Here is a 16,788-nt window from a genome sequence, read left to right on the forward strand (position 1 = left end):
GGCTAAAAGAATGGCCCTTTCATACGCCAACCTTTTTTCTTGCAAAATTTGAAACCAACGCTTTAAATAGCACACGCTCCTCACAAACCTCGCATATGGTGGCTCTACTTAGACGACATATTTATGAGATAGACACATTCACTGGAGAACCTCAACAATTTTGCAACTTATCTCAACTGAATTCACCCTGCCATCAAATTTACATGCAATCATTCGTTCACTCCATCCTCAAGGGCATAGTTACCACTGACTTATACACCAAACCTACTGACAAACATCAATACTTCTTACATTCTTCATGCCACCCTTAATCTTTGCACACCAAAGGTCTTATTGCCTTTTAGCTAAACCACTTTCGATTTGTTAATTATCTAAAAGCTCCTCAAAAAATGGCCTGACATGTCGTTGTATAAAGTTTTTCAAAGGCTGGATGACGTTATTCGGTGGATAAGTCAGTATCCACAAGTTTCAATCTGAGAGTGCAAAGTTTCAGGCTTTATTCACATAAATGTGAATCTGAACACTTTAAGCACATCTAAGTAATCGATATATTTAACAATTATTTTATTAGCACACGTTGGATATGAGATGTCTGATATCCAACAAGCGCGAATGTAACATTCTCTAAATTCAAAAAATTTGGAAGTACGAAATACGAGAGAAAATCCGAGCTAAATCGAAAAAACTTGAAAATGCGATGTTGTTTAATACCTTGTGGTCAGACAGATGTAGGCTCATCACAATTTCTTGCCTTTTCGCTTACTTCTAAACGTCAGAATTGATCCAAAAAGAGTTTTTTTTTCATTTAATAAATATCAATATTCAGGCATGGCTACTAGGCTTTATGGTTACATTTCTTTGTTTCACAAGTCTCATGGCAGATTTCTAAACAAAAGAAAACTTAAATTAACCATAAAACCTAGTAGCCACTTGTGAACATCGATATATCGAACGTTGCCTATTGTAACTGTGTGTTAGGAACCAATAACCAGGGCCCGTTTGTTCGAAAGCCGATTAACTTAATCCAGGATTAGCGTCAACTTTGGTTTCAGTTTTGCAACTTTCTGGTAAAAGTTTTGCCGAATATCAGCGTTGAACAGCGTTTCGGAGTAGAGAAATTAGCGTTAATCGGCTTTTGAACAATCGGGCCCAGGCGCCTACAACTCCAATATTAGGTCAATGTGACGGCATTTCCACAGATCAAGCTATTTTTAAACGAGTTCTTGAAAAGGAATTGGCTCTCACGAGTCATCATGCTCAATACCATGGGTATCAATTTCTCATGCAAGACTTGTGATTGTCTGGAAAGGTTTGGTTTCGCCCGGAAAGTCAATATAAACATGATAACTCTGTCTGTAAAAACCCCGTTCAACAAAGACATTAAGGAGCTTACGCAAGGAGGACGACCACGGCTACGAGAACACCACAAAACAATAGCTCTAATGAGAAAAAAACAAACGCTGTGCACACCCTGCACGTGCGTTTTGCATTTTGGTACTATTTTTGCCGTGCTCGTCTTGACAACAACTTGAATTGACCAAATTTCAGGTTGTGTAGAGGACGAAACATTTGCAATTTTCTCCCCTAAGAATCGAACCACACAATTCATGCCAATTTCATTCTTGCTATGTTGATACACACTTTCCATTCCGAACGACTTGGGGTTATAACAAGGTTATTTCAGTAAAAGGAAATAAAATTTTTAGAAGACATTCTCGTTGACGTCGTCGTCGTCGTCGTCGTCGTCGCGTCGTCCTTGCGTAATCTCCCTACTGAGTCATTGGCTCATTGGTGTATACTATTAACAGTGACTCAGCAACTGGATAAAGTTATCTATCTTTGAATAACACTACTGGCCTGGTTGTGGAATCCTGCATTAACCGAATTTACTTTACGCTAGGTTAGAGTTTAGAAATTTAGTTTTTTAATGACTCAAACTTGCTCCGTGATGCAAAATTCCTTAGTGCGTTTTATGAGCCGGCGTACTTCGATAGTGCTTTCTTTTTTGCAATAACTTATTAGAGGTGTTGATTCCATTTGTCATGGTCTCCTGTTTACGTTCTGTTCCCATTTGTTCGTTTTTCTTTAGCGTACTGACATATTGCAAATATATTTCGTTAAAGCTTGAAATGAACACAGGACTGGGAAGACAAACCATCACCACCACACCAAAGACAGCGCAAAATGTCCCCACTATCCTCCCTAAGGGGGTTATTGGCGCCATGTCACCATAACCAACGGTAGTCATGGTGATGATAGTCCACCAAAACGAGGCAGGTATGCTGCAAAACTGTTCTGAATTGGCTTCGTTTTCGATGTAATATATGCTACTTGAAAACAGAATGACAGATATAATTATGAGGAAGAGTAACGCAAGAAGTTGTTCTTGGCATGTATGGAGTGTGTTTCCCAGAATTCTTAGCGCTGCTACGTATCGTGTAAGCTTCAACAGCCGGACAACTCGCAAAAGTCGAAAAATTCTCAAAATCGTGAAGGAGAATGTCGGAGCATATCCTTCACCAAGGATTAAGGAAAGGAAATAAGGAATTATAGCCGCCAGGTCGATTAGCGCCAGAGAGGAAAATATAAACCCGATTTTATCTGGTGCCGACACAAGACGAGAAATGTATTCTGCACAAAACCAGAATATAATGCACGTGTCGATTATGAACCACAATCGTGGTCTTTTGGAAACCGCTTTGTCTCCTACGAGTTCCAACACCGATGCATTGTTCGTGGCATTCGGCAAAGACAAAGATCTCGCCACATCCATGGTTTCTGCGCAGAACACAACGATAGAAAACACGATTACAACCATTGAGAGCTTGGAAAAAAGAGCTGCCTGTTTCGAGGACTCCGGATATTCCAGAATTCCCCATAGTTTTCTTTGCCATGCCTTGACTGGCATTCGCTCCTCGGCCTTCATCTCTTGTTCGGCAGTCTGGTGTGTTGGAATCTCGTAAAATTTGAGTTCCTCATCAAAGACATTGGCGGAAATTGTTGAAGGTCGAGATAAAATACCTCTGGATTGGTAATAAAAGAGAATCGCATCAAACGCACATTTGTCCCTTTCGATATAATACTCGTCCTTAAAAGGATCGTAGAACCTACGTCGCTTCTCTTCGGAACCAAGAAGAGTGTCAGGAAATTCGTCAAGAGTTGCTTGGAAAGTCTCATAGCGACATCCTCGGATATTGAGTCTTATGCGCTTCTTGTTTTCTGTGAGTTTATACATTTCTATTTTAGCGGCTGTTTTGATGGTTGGATGTGTAAACATTCCTAGCTCGCTCTCTGCGCAGACACACGTACAACAACGTGCCGCATTCATGTTTCCCCTTGGATCGATACCACATTAGTTCAACAAACATAACGATGATTTGGACTGTCAATGTCGACATGGATATCAAAAAAACATTTCTCTAACACCAAATTGCATTAATGAGGTAATAAACGAAATTTTCCCTGTAAACAAGCCTCCAATTGCTAAAACAGATGGGTATCGCAATTAATTTTTTAAAATATCTACATTATTTGTTTTTGCGGGGGAATCGCGACCGCCGCTGCATAACAATGACGAAAGACTCGTAGATTCCAAGGAAAATGGTTCCGGCTCAGTTTATTAACAGCAGGAGAACGGTAAATTCATTCTGTTTCTTTTTCTTCCCGTAAAAAAACCCGTGATCCATAGATAACAGCATGAAATCAGAACACCTTAGAACGGCATCAATTATTAAATGGTCGAGCTTTCACCTCAGCCCAGTTCCAACTTGGGGAAAGGATTATCTGAAGAATATTTAATTCAGTGCGCGACTACCCCAAAGTTTTGCTTTAGGCTAGGGTCATTTTTGTTCCAGGTGGAGTATCAGCCGAGGTGCTTTAGGAAGAGATATTTCCCAATAAAAATGATGTTGCAAAGGAATGCTTTGATCATCGAAAGAGCCAGTCAAAATATGTACATGAACATATAATTTTGTTTTTCCTTTATCCATTGTAAACGTGTAATGATTATGAAAAAAATTCAATCTGTACTTATTCTATCAACATTATAACCTCATTTTGTCCAATTAATTTTATTTCTAGAAGACCATCTTAACCTTATGTACAAGCATTGCTATACGATGCGGAATTGGTACAGCGAGTCAACAAAAAAAAATTATTTTTACACGCCCCCTAAACCACTAAGAACCTTTGTAACTGAGTAAACTCGTGTATAATTTTCTGTTTGTGATCAACAGAAATGTCTCATGTTTTTTATCTAACCACACTTGTTTTGAATAAAATGATATCCAACTGATTTTAAAATTAATCTTGACTAGAAGGATAGTATAATTGGGCAAAATGGTTTCTAAAATTACTTGACTGAATGAGATTTCGAATGTGTAATACTTATTGAAAACAGCGGCTTTACAAAAAGAACACTTACGACTAAAAAACCTGAAATTACAGGGCTAAACATTTCTTATAATTATGTTTTCATTTATCATTACCAGTAGATTTTACCCTTGACTTTCATCTGCGGTCAATAAACAATGATTATTAACAAAAAAACGTTTTGCATATTACTGTACCCTCGTTTATAGAACACGCTGGAAAAGCGGTTGAGTGAAGAAAATGCTCGATTTAATTTTCAAGTTTGCTCAAATTATGCAGAGCGTCGGCTGAAAAATTCCAAATACTCTTTGCATTGGAATTATAATTTTAAAGTCACATCTTTTCACAGTGTTTGAAACGGATAGTTACATTCACGTTCGATTCGTCCGTTTAAGTTGTATGTAGACTTAGCCATCAATAAAATAGTAACCTATATATATTTCCTAAAAAACATTGGAAATTGAAAGTAGTGAATAAATTATTATTCTTACCATGTAATTTAATAAATTAAACCTCTGAAAAAATGTAAACACATTGATGTGGACGGGATAATTGAAAAACGTCTGGTTATCTGTTTTTCAATGAGTGACATTAAATTGTGACAAGTTAAATTCAATTTGTGTGTCGAACACAACATTCAAAATGGCAAAACGTTTCCAGTTAAATTTTGAAAGCATCGAAAGCAACCTGAAACAAGATCTCAATAAATCCAAAATTTAGAGACAGTTTTTGTGACTGGGGGAGATGGTGTGCTCTTAAGTCGAACTAACATCAAGAATTTCCCCCCCCCCCCCACCCCCCAACCCCCTTTTTTTTTAGATGGCGGATATTAAATTAGCCTTGGCCCTCTGATTGGTTAATGACAGGACTCGCAAAAATTGAAATTCTCGCTTTTCAAATGAACGCCGGGTTACCTTGGAACTAATCTTCTAGGACTTAAACTATTCGTTTCCTTCTTTGGCTTCTTTTTAACCAAAGAACAAAAAAAAAAATGCATTTGCATTTTGAAGCATTTGTACTATATTTCTTTCTGAATTACTTAAGACTGGGGTCGTCACCTTTCATGTAGCATTGGCCATTTTTATGCTACAGACGCATAATGAGTCTGCACGACTTTGGGAAATGCCTTTAAGTTCGTCATTCGAATTCGTCCTGTAACAAAGACTGTCGAGAGACGAGATCGTTTAGTGCGTCCAGAGTTATAATGCGTCTCTCGCCCGTCTTTATGAACCCTTAAACAGGACGAATTAAATGCCGCACTAAAAAACGCATTTATAGAACCGATCTTCCACTTTCACGCAAGAGCAGGGTCTCAGTTACTCATGAAGAGAATATTACTCATTTTGCAAGTCACGTGGTGGGCTCTTGGCCAATGAAAAGAAAGGAAAAGTACATCGCATGATAATTGAATTTGAAGTTCCCATATCCACTGTCGTCGCCCCGTTGAGGATAAACTCCATAGCATTCCATAAAAGCGCTCTATTTTTTCCATGTTTTCAAGGCATTTAACGTTTCAGTCCCGATTTCAGCACTGTACAAGACGTTTGTCGTATGAATATAGTTAATAGCTTCAGCGCTCAAGAGTCTATTAAAGCTCAGTCAGTGAGAGAGCGTGCGAACTCTTAAATTATTCAGAAAGTCGTTGGTTCTGGACTACTGTAAATAACGTACCACTCACAGAGTTTCCTCTTGTAATTTCACAAAAAATATCGACAATTATTGCGAAGTTCCACTGTTTTCTTGAAATGCTTTCCTCATTGAGTTCGTCCTGAAGTCGAAAACCTATAGGAGTTCAAGAGACCAAATCATGTACAGTAGAGCTGAGATTCGTCTTTTTTCACTAGCAGGCCTCTTTGGGCCTCTTTCTGAGATATCCTTCTGAAACGAATCGAGTGAGGCTTTTGGTAGAAATGGGAGAACGTGGCTTGTTCCTGAAGAATATCGCAAAGAAACTGCCAAGAAAGAACAGACAGTCTCACGATTGTATTATTAAGGGTGCGTTCGATTGACCTTATTCCAGAATAGGAATACATGGACTAGAAGTTAGAAATCCTTCATTTTTACGGAGATTCATATGAAAATTGACAAATACCCGCTATAATGCTATACCGGTTTAAATCAACACTTCCGCGTATTCTTATTCAGGAATAGGGTCAATCGAACGCACCTTAAATTAGTTTTGCATTTTAGATCAAAATTTAATTTTAATTTTAGCGTGAAGTCTTTGATACGTAACAAAGAGAAAGTTCGAGACGTTACTTATTGAGTTTACTCATCATGTTTACGAGAGCATTTTAAGGGAAAGTTTCAAATAGCACACAGAAATTTGGTTTTATCAACTGAGTTGATAATGTAAATTGACCACAGTACCGAGCGTTAGCCCTCCGTCAGAGCGAATCGAGAAATTACTGATGGGTTGTGTGTAGTTTTGTAGTAGAGTAGGAGCTACGCTATTGGTGGTAACATGGCAACGAAAAATGAAAAGCGTTCGTTAATACCATGGGGATTAAGGGTGCCGATTTGGAAGACGAATTTGTGTTCCAGATTCTTGCGGCTTTCCGTCGTACCTAGATGTAGGGAAAGGCCGCAGATAGCCATGTGTTGTTTGGAGTGGTTAGGGAGAATAAAATGACGATGGACTGGCTTAGATGCATCTTTGTCATTCCTCTCAACATCGCGAATGTGTTCATGGAATCGGTCGCCTAGTCGTCTACCTGTCTCGCCAATGCAAAATTGTTACATAACATACACATGTGAAACGATCGGTGATCTTAACAGATCGCTTAGGTCCTGATATTTTGCTAGTGTTAAGAGTGAAAGGACAAGTTTGCATCGTAAGCGCGCGCATTTGAAAGTGCCGGGTTGCTCGCTTGTTTTGAGTGCGCTACTAACTAAAAAGTTGCCAACGTTTTTGTCGCGTTTGAATGAATTAGTGGAGGTTGCGAAAAGATTCTACCAGTCTCGAGATCATTTTGGAGTAATTTAAAGTTATTAAGAATGGTACTTTTTACTGCGTGATTATGAGGTTGGAAAGTGGGGGTGAATGGAATTCTGTCATACTTATCTTTTGTGACGTTTTTAGTGCTGACTGTCGATCAAATCGTTGGGCACGATGATGGCCCGCTTTGACTACAGAGACAGGATAGCCACGTTTTTCGAAAAACTGGTACATCCCCTCTGATTTGCTGGAAAAGTCGGAGTCATCACTACCTAGAGTTCGAAGTCTAGGAAATTGAGAATAAGGAATGGAGTTCTTGGCATGTGACGGATGTGACGATAAATACAACAAATAACTGTGACAATCTGTAGGTTTGTAGTGCACACTGGTGCATAAACCGTTGCCACTGATGAAAACTTCGAAATCTAGGAAAGCCAGTAAAGTTTCCGAACTTTCCCAGGTATATTTAAGAGCCGGATGAAAGGAATTAACGGAGGTTATAAATTGATCGAGTTCTTCTCTGCTGGATGAAATAGCGCCGATGCAGTCGTCAATGTAGCGGCCGTAGACCTCAGGCTTGGGGCCGTTGTACTGATTAAAAAATTGGTGTTCAACATATCGTACAAAAAGCCTGAGATTAACATACTTTGGTCCCATTCGTGTGTCAATCGCTACACCAATTTGTTTTTCTAATCTTTCCCGGCGAATGAAAAAAAAAAAAACAGTTAAGCGTTAAAACAAGTTCGGCAAGGCGGAGTAGCGTTTCCAAGCTTGGTTCTTTGACAGTGCATTGATCGAAAAAGTGTTTATAATAAGTGTTTGAAGACCTTCGCTATTGGGAAAGACTGTGTATAGAGATGTAATGTCCATGGTGAAAATAAGTTTGTCTTGGACGGAGAAATTGAAATCGCGGAAAATTTGCAGTGCGCGTGTACTGTCTTTAATGTATGATGGCAAAGATTTGACGATAGGCTTCATAATTCTAAGTACCTAGAAGTGAGTTCGGTAGGGCAACTACAGGCAGAAACGATAGGGAGACCTGGGTTGTTCAGTTTGTGAATTTTTGGCAAGAAGTAAATGCACGAAGTGCTAGGGGTGGTGATAATGAGATTAGTTGCAATGTCCGGTAATTCTTGATTGACTGTAAGATTCTGAATGGTGTCTTTGCATAGCAAGCATTTTTATACAAGAGAAGTGCGCTGAAATATTTTAGAACGAGGAGAGGGACTCCAATTTCCCTGTAGCAAGAAATCGAAAAAAAAAAAAAACATTTGTATAATATTTTATGTACGAAACAACACGCTTAATATACGTAAGACCAAAATTAAGAATACAAACTTTTTTGTGTGTTTGGGACTCAAAACCTTTACAAGCTTTTCTCTTTCGATTCAATTTTATGATAATCCCGTTTCGTTTTTTTCTCGAACTCGTACCTATTTTTTCTCGCTCTTCCCACTTCCAGAACCGTTGCAAGGCGAGTAAATTTCACTATTCGCGTTATTAAATATCACAGTTGAGATTGTTTCGAATTTAAAACAACGTCGGAACTCAATTGGCCAATTCTAGTTACCAGAAGCAAGGAAAATTTTGTTCAAAGTTGGTTTATAAACTGGTCTGTCATTAGTTCTTGAAAAGCATCGTCGTCAGTTGAGGTTCGAACCTAATAAAGTAGTTCATAACTGAAAAAAAAAAAAAAAAAAAAAACTTTATCACTTTTTAAGGATACTCAAAAATTAATGTTCCCAGGTATTGATTGCAAATTGTACTTAATAAGCCAAAACGGTGAAACTTAAGAATCTAAGCAGATTAGAGCTTCTTTGATCACATCTTTTTGGCCTGCATAAAAAGAGACACCTGTTCTTTTCTGACGTCACACGGAGAAATGGCGTTTAGTTTCTATTTCGAATTAAAGTTCTAAACACATCGTTGTTGATATTATTCGCTTTCCGCTATCAATTATACAACTCCTTTCAAGGACTCACTTTTTAGTCCTGTTGACGTTATCCAAATATATGCAAATTAGCAAAAGCAGCATCGCGATTCTTTCTTTTACAGTAATTCAACGTGAAAGGAATCATGCTAAGATTCTGGGAATGTAAAGTGACAATCCTCCCCAATTAAGGAACTCCGGAACAACCCTTTTCGGCGATTTATTTCAAGCCTCGACGGTGGAAGGTAAGTAGCGATTAATTTCTCGACTTAGTCTTGCTTTAATTTCCAGATATTATGAGACGAAGACCCTTCGTACAGTCGAGATGTTACAAAAACTCGTAATTTTGTTTCTTTCGCATTAAGCTATCCACTTAATTTAGCAATGAACGAATCTTGCCACGGTTTTGCGTAATATTTTAAATGTGAGACTTCGAGAATTGACTAGAGCCGGTTTCAACTTTTTAACTTGTTCCCTTAAAAATTTGAAGGCTTGTTTGGGATAACTATAAAGTTTCCAACACACGTTCACCATCCATTAGCAAGACATATCTAAACGTCCTTGTAAGAGATGGTATCGAATAGTGTGTTATCTAAACATGTTTATCCGACTAAGGTCCAGATATTAAAATTATAATGCTTGGGATAATCATAAACGCTTGGTTCCGCAAATTATATAACACACATCATTTTTACATTTTTGAAGATACTTTGCACTGAGTAACACACTGCCCATCACGACGAAAGCGTACGTGTATTAGTGCACGCGGATTTAAATTGAAAACATTTGTTCATGTTGGCTGGCTTATCTTTTTGCAAGGGAATGTTTTAGTCATTTTATGTCTTATCTCGACAGAAAATGTGGAAACAAAATTATCACACGCGCGATCTTTTATTTGTAATGTTTTCCATGTTGCTAAATTTGAGAATCCGTACTTGTTGCTTTCGAGAAATCGAACTTAATATATAACGTTTAGCAATAACTTCCTCGGTTGTGTGGTGGTACTTTGACAGAGTTGAATTGCTGAGTAGGGATTCAATATTTAAATTTGATAATTTTGACTGAAGGATCGTTTTAGAAAATGGATTTCACTCAGGACCAAAGAGGATTTCTGATATTCGCCCATGTTTTGTATTAAATTGCAGTTTAAAGTTAAAGAAACTGTCGCGCTAAATTGACGATCAAAGGAGAAATGTTGTAGTTTAATTTGAATAAATTGAGTTTTCCCAGTCGCATGACGAGTGTCTAAATAACGTTACTCGCAAGTAAAAATAAATATGAATCAGTTTCAATGAAACCGAGGAATCATTATTCGACCTCAAAGTGCTTTGGGCTGATAAACGTTAATTACGAAAGGTTAGTCATTGAATGTAAATAACCAGCCTCGATATTTCGACGAAAGAGAATTTGTAAGTCATTTTATTGAGTGGATTATTTTATGCACTGCATGAAGTTGACGAAATGACTTCAGAGCAAAGTTAGCCTTCCTTGCCTGCTATTCAACTTCAGATTCTCCCGTCTTTGGCTAGACAAGTCACTCTGGCATCGTAAACATTTCTTTAAGCGCTCGAAACTCTGTTATTTATTCTCTGTTGGCTATTAATTAAATTGAAGGCGGTCATTTAAGCATGTTATTTTCTTTTTTACCCTTGGCCTATTCATTCACAGAAAGTACCAGATATTTGTTGTTTAATTTACACTTGGTTGACATTTGGACCACTCACAAGTCTCAGTAGTAATAATTCGCTATAACGTAAAAACGTGCAGAAACGCTCATGAATTTTGCATCAGCATCACTAATGCTTCTATGAAGTGCCGTAAGCGTTCTTGTCTTGTTATCTTGCTTGCCGCTCCACCCAAACAAATTAATAGACTAGAACTTATATTATATTGTTGTCGACAATGTATCAAAACAGCCATAAAAGCAAGTTACATACCCAAAAATCTTCGCGTCATGGAAATGGGAACTTAAAACAATAATTATCATGCATGATTACGCTTACGTATAAATTCTTAAATAGAGTGACAGTTATAATTTTTTAAGGTCAGGTTGAAGATAGCACTTATTTTCGTTTCATGTGTTCTTAGAACAGGAAACTATGTATGACATAAACTACTTATTGCTATGCAAAGATTTAAAAACGGTTACTTTTTCCTTTGTTTATGGTTTTATTTTCCCTCTTTCAAATCTCGTCGCTATGATCATAAAGGAAAGTATAAAAGCATTAATTTAAACCAGCTTTTCTGGGCGTTTCAGAGATAATTCAACCATGCTGTCTAGGGGACATCAACCATACTGCTTGTTAATATGCGGTTAAAAGTTAGGTCATTAAACGACACATGGAACAGATGGCCCAGAGAATAGCAAGAAAAGGGAATAATCCCGGGCTGACCTGCTATTTCATTCATTTGCTCCCTATCATCTGCACTTTCTTCTGTTATCAGTGCTACAAGGTGCATTTTCATCGGTCCCTATGACCAGTATAGCTTCTTTTGCTTTCAGGGATAGGTGCATTGTTTCTGTGTATAATCTATTGTTTCGTTCTGCAAATCACAGCCCGCTCCTGTCAAAGTCTCTCAGAAAAGGCGACTCCGCCCTTCCGCCCTCTCAAGCTCTTTTTGAACCGCGAGTGTGCTCATTAACTTTCCACGCAGTTTTTTTATCACCCGCAATGGCCGTGTGACCAAGGTATGTGGTCTTTACTAGAAAAGACTTTACTAGACAGGCCAACAATTTGCAGTTGGCACATTTAACCAGTTATTTGTCCCCAGTGTTAATGAATTGGTTCGCTCGAGGATTTGAAGCAGTGACCTCTCGCACGGTAGTCCAACGCTGTAATCTGTTTGGCGGAATTCTCGCTTGGTTTTTATTGCACGCTGGGTCACGATCTTTTTTGTCCCAAATCATTTTTTCTTGTGGTTTCTTAGGTAAGCTAATTAGTCACTGGTGCCCTTTGTGAATCAGACGCCAAATAATTTTTTTTTTGAATCGTAAGTAAGCGATCACACACTCTATAGAAACTAACAATAATGTTCACAGCTTGATTTGACGGGCAGTTAAGATTTTTGCTTAAATCGATAAATGACTAATTTGGAGGTTTCCCTATGTCCCATATTGCTAAAAACTGAGGTAGGCGAGTTTCGAGAAACTTGCTCTTATCAAATACTCAATTCTCCTTTAATGGCAAACAGGTGACAACAAATAATAATGAAATATCGATTTCTTGAATACTGAAGCAAGAGGTTGTTGTGACGCTATAATTACGCCCAACGCTTTCATTTAGTTTTAACCACAGTTGTTACTAAACAATGAAAGGTTTGAAGCATTTTTTTCTTAAGAAAATACTTCATTTGTTCGTAACAACACAAAAAGCAGGAAGGAAGGAGAGCACTACAGTTAAACTTTTCTTATGAAATCTTCTTATAAATTGTGGAAGAAGCTCTTTTTGCATATTCCGTTGATAATCATTCGGACGTAGAATTTTATTATTATTTTTCGATGAAACGGTTCTCATTACATATACCTTTTATAAGATACGGCAGTTATTTGGATTTCTATTATTTCGAAAGACATTATGGGATTCTCAGGGGGCAAATTAAGATGTATTTGCCCCCTGGGCATCCCATAATAGCCATTTGAAGCAATAGAAATCAAAATGGCTGTCATATCTGCAAAACGGTCTATTTCGCACTACATCTTTTCTGCAAGAAAAAGAAGGAAAAGGAATACTTTTATTGCATTATATACCTTGCCATTCTCGTCACCAGAGCCTTAGATCTCATTTCTGTGCATGACCCGAGGCTCTGGGAAACTTTATATAGGAGAACATGCGCCGTAGGATTCTTATAGCCAGAAATCGGCTATTTGAACCTTACGGCGCCTGCTCATTCCTCATGCTCATTCCTCGTGCTAACATGAATGCATGGGGAGGGGCTCCCATTTAAAAAGGACGGGGCTCCTAGTCGTACTTTTAAGGGGTTACAAAACCGGTTTTTGTACATCTTATGGTGCTTAGCCTCAGAAGGTCCACAGTGGGAGCCTTAGCGGTATTGAGACAATTGACAATTAACAGTTTTTCAATTTTGTCTAATTAAAACCCATAATTTGGTACCTCTTAATGGCGAAAAATATTCATGCCACACCCACAAGACGGGATTTTGGTACCTCTTAGAGGTTTTTTACAAAATTTCCGACGAGCACTCCACCTTTTTACATGGTAGTCCCCCCAATGCACCAATCAGAGACATTTTTCATTGTTCTTCACGGAAACATTTAAGAAGACACTTTATTTAGAATGATACCTAGCTCACTAAACCAGACCTCGAGACTGCGCCCAGAAAGAATTAATTGCTATTTAGAAAAGGAAACCTCGAGTTGAAATTTGCTGTTTCCCAAACTTAGTATGAGCCTAAGCCTATTCTTGCAACGGCTTGCCATAGATATATAGAACAACCCTAAAGAAGAAGAACAAGCTCTTAACACCAGAAAATTTTCACCCTGAGTGACTATCCAGCGTGAGCTGTTTACTGCAAATTGTGCGAAACTAAACCACGCTATGCTAATGTTTGACATGAATAAAGTGCTTCTAAAACTCTGAGAAATCGATTTTCTAGAAACGTCCTACCAAGGACCTGTTGTTAGGAAGGGAAGTTCCCTTGAATCAATATTGACCACGTAGTAAAGTTTCAAAGTGATGCAGCAGATCACAAGTACTTTACTAATTAGAATAGGGAGACAACAAATCTTAAAGCAAATCAAATTAAACCAAACATATTTTTAGTTTCGCACAGCTATTTCAATTTCTGCGCACAATTGAAATTTCATTACGTCATTACAACTGACCAATCAGGTGCCTCTCTAAAAATAGCTGCGTAGCTAAAATTAGGTAAAAAAAAAAAAGAAACTATCATTGGAAGAAGCCCATGTATGGGGAATCCGTTCTCTTTCCCAAGTCTCTCTGGCCACCGAAAGAAAGATTTCAGATTTCAGCGTCAGTCATTCGTTGTAAGGACTGACGAAGGGCTAACGAAAATGTAACACTCAAAACTGACGTCGACTCACAAATCTGTCTTACAGATGTTGAGTCAACTTTATCAACTCATTTGATCAAACCAAATCACATATTAGTTCTGATGAGGCTATTAATTAAACGCAACGCACATCTGGCGTCGAGTCACAAAATAAATCCCTGTCGACGCAGACCCTGCTCTCCATACGTCTTTGAAATAAGACAATCGTGACCATAAATTAAATTTAGAGACCAGGAAGACTAGAAATTTATAATTGGGGACTTGTTTTCTATAATCTACAACTTGTATACTTAACTTTTCAGGTAACAAGAGCCGCTATTTATTTTGATGGAAAAGATTTGCAGTGGAGGCGTTGCGTACAAAATAATGACGCACAACTAGATGAGAGGTCCTTTAGGAGGATAGTGAGTGGATCGCAAAGAACCACATATTAAAGAATTACATTGTTACGGATTAAATTATGTATAGGTCACAACCCAACTTTTTGGTTCATTGGAACATAGCATTAGACAAACTATATAATGCTTAAAGCTTACAACACTGGTTTTGCTGGACTACAAACTCCGCGCCTGCGAAGAGTTCGTAGCAAGACTTCATGCTTTGTTCCCGCGTACAGTAGTCCACGAGTAATCATTAACGTCAGCGGTATGCGGTATGAGACTTATGAGGAGACTCTCGAAAGTTATCCGGAAACGCTGCTTGGTTCTCCGACACGGCGGAGCGAGTATTATAACGCGACACGCGACGAGTACGTCTTTGCTCGAGACAAACCATCGTTTGACGCTATCTTGTTTTTCTATCAGTCACGAGGTATTTTAGCTAAGCCACACGACGTCAGTGAAGAGACCTTCTTAGCTGAGATGGAATTTTACGGGTTACGTTCAAAGTATTATGCCGACAGTGTGGACCACCTGTCAGCTTCACAGGAGGATGTAGAAACCGAGATTTTGCCAGAAAGTCCGCACAAACGAAAACTGTGGCTGTGGTTCGAGTACCCGCGTTCCTCTCAAGCCGCGCGACGCCTCGCAATATGGTCAATTTTCGTCATCGTTTTTTCAACTATTATCTTTTGCATCGAGACGTTACCGGCGTTGCAAATCAGAAAGAGCTTTGTCTCTGATAAATACAATATGCCCATTACGCAGCATTCACCAGTGGCAAATGATCCAGGACAGCTAGACTATTGGTTCATAATGGAGGCCATCTTTGTAGCGTGGTTTACATTCGAGTATTTCGTCCGATTGTACTCCGCGCCGTCGCTATTGAATTTTGTCAAATCTACCATGGGAATCCTAGATGTGCTGGCCATTTTTCCATTCTACCTCACCCTAGCGCTGCGAGGGAGCACAAACGAAGTTCGGTCGTTCGCCGTCATCCGAGCCATACGGCTTTTTCGCGTGTTACGTGTTTTCAAACTCTCCAGATACAGCAATGCGATTAAACTGCTAGTTAATACTGTGTATTCCAGTTTAGAGCAGTTAAAGTCTTTAGGACTCTGCTTCATGGTGGCTGTGGTGATATTCTCCAGTGCGATTTTCTATGCCGAGGAAAACTCGAACTTTCCGAGTATTCCCGACTCTTTTTGGTGGACGGTAATAACTATGACAAGTGTAGGTTACGGTGACATGACTCCCACTACCCCCGTGGGGAAGTTTGTTGGGAGTTTTTGTGCGATGAGTGGGGTGGTGTTCTTTTGCCTTCCAACGCCTGTATTAGTATCAAACTTTATCAAATTTTATGCCAATTATGGGAATTTTAGTGAAAAAAAGAAAGCCTTCGTCGATAATCTGAAGGAGTTGTTTCTAAATAGGAATCAATAGTAGCTGATAATAGCTAGGTTTCTAGTTTGACTGCCATTTTGTGAGATATCAGATAGATGGATGATCCTCGACGCACTCGTTTGAAGATCCTAGACAGACGGTGATCTTGGGTCAACATCCTGATATTCATTTTACACGAAAACGCCTGGAAAAAGGAAAAATAAAGGGTTTTGATAGGGATTTGATTATCACACAAAAGCTATTTTGGTGACTCAAGAAAGTTTTCCTCAAAAACGCCGCTATATCTAGATTTCGCATCAACACAACGGAATACGTCAACATGGCATCGTTTAGTGGCCACTTAAGAGACCACCACTTTCAATTTCTTGTGATTTACCGTGCATGCCTTCCTATGAGGAAGTCTCCGCAAACACAGCGTTTCCGTTTCTTTTTCTTTAGCATCCCAAACGCATTAAAAAAAAAAAGAAAAAAAAACTCCAAGCTTAGTTGAAATCTGCATTTTCCCCAAATCCAACAAATTTATTTGATTACATCTCATTTCTCACTTGTTATCTGCAAATATCGCACAATTTTTCAAAAAAAGGGAAACATGCTAACGTCAGAGAATTTTCATGATTTAACAAGTTAAATGGAAACCTTCCATTCCCCGTTTGACGTAAATGCAATGCTAAATTAATTTATCTGATAATTTAGTGAAATTCTGGATTTTAACAAATTTGTTTGTTATCAATAATCGT

The 16,788-nt window shown here is 38.5% G+C and overlaps 2 protein-coding genes across 4 annotated transcripts in view; one reads left to right on the forward strand and one right to left on the reverse strand.

Moving 5' to 3' along the window:
- LOC138004193 (shaker-related potassium channel tsha2-like) lies at positions 1-3,338 on the reverse strand. Its single transcript, XM_068850640.1, has one exon. It carries the CDS (start codon positions 3,326-3,328, stop codon positions 1,961-1,963), a length of 1,368 nt encoding a protein of 455 aa, XP_068706741.1. The 5' UTR covers positions 3,329-3,338; the 3' UTR covers positions 1-1,960.
- Positions 3,339-3,581: 243 nt separating this feature from the next.
- The window catches only part of LOC138004194 (potassium voltage-gated channel protein Shaker-like), a 14,245-nt gene continuing 1,038 nt past the window's right edge, over positions 3,582-16,788 (forward strand). The window contains exons 1-3 of one of the 3 annotated variants that reach the window (XM_068850643.1): positions 3,582-3,636; positions 11,797-11,928; positions 14,573-16,788. The exon at positions 14,573-16,788 is cut by the window's right edge and continues 1,038 nt beyond it. In XM_068850643.1, the coding sequence (XP_068706744.1) occupies positions 14,792-16,090 (1,299 nt within the window). In that variant the 5' untranslated portion in view covers positions 3,582-3,636; positions 11,797-11,928; positions 14,573-14,791 and the 3' untranslated portion in view covers positions 16,091-16,788. Of the gene's footprint in view, positions 3,637-8,075; positions 9,485-11,796; positions 11,929-14,572 lie in introns of those variants that run through there. The other 2 variants (XM_068850642.1, XM_068850641.1) reach the window with 2 other exon arrangements.

This window comes from Montipora foliosa, chromosome 5, assembly GCF_036669935.1.
Source record: "Montipora foliosa isolate CH-2021 chromosome 5, ASM3666993v2, whole genome shotgun sequence".
Lineage (NCBI taxonomy): Eukaryota > Metazoa > Cnidaria > Anthozoa > Scleractinia > Acroporidae > Montipora > Montipora foliosa.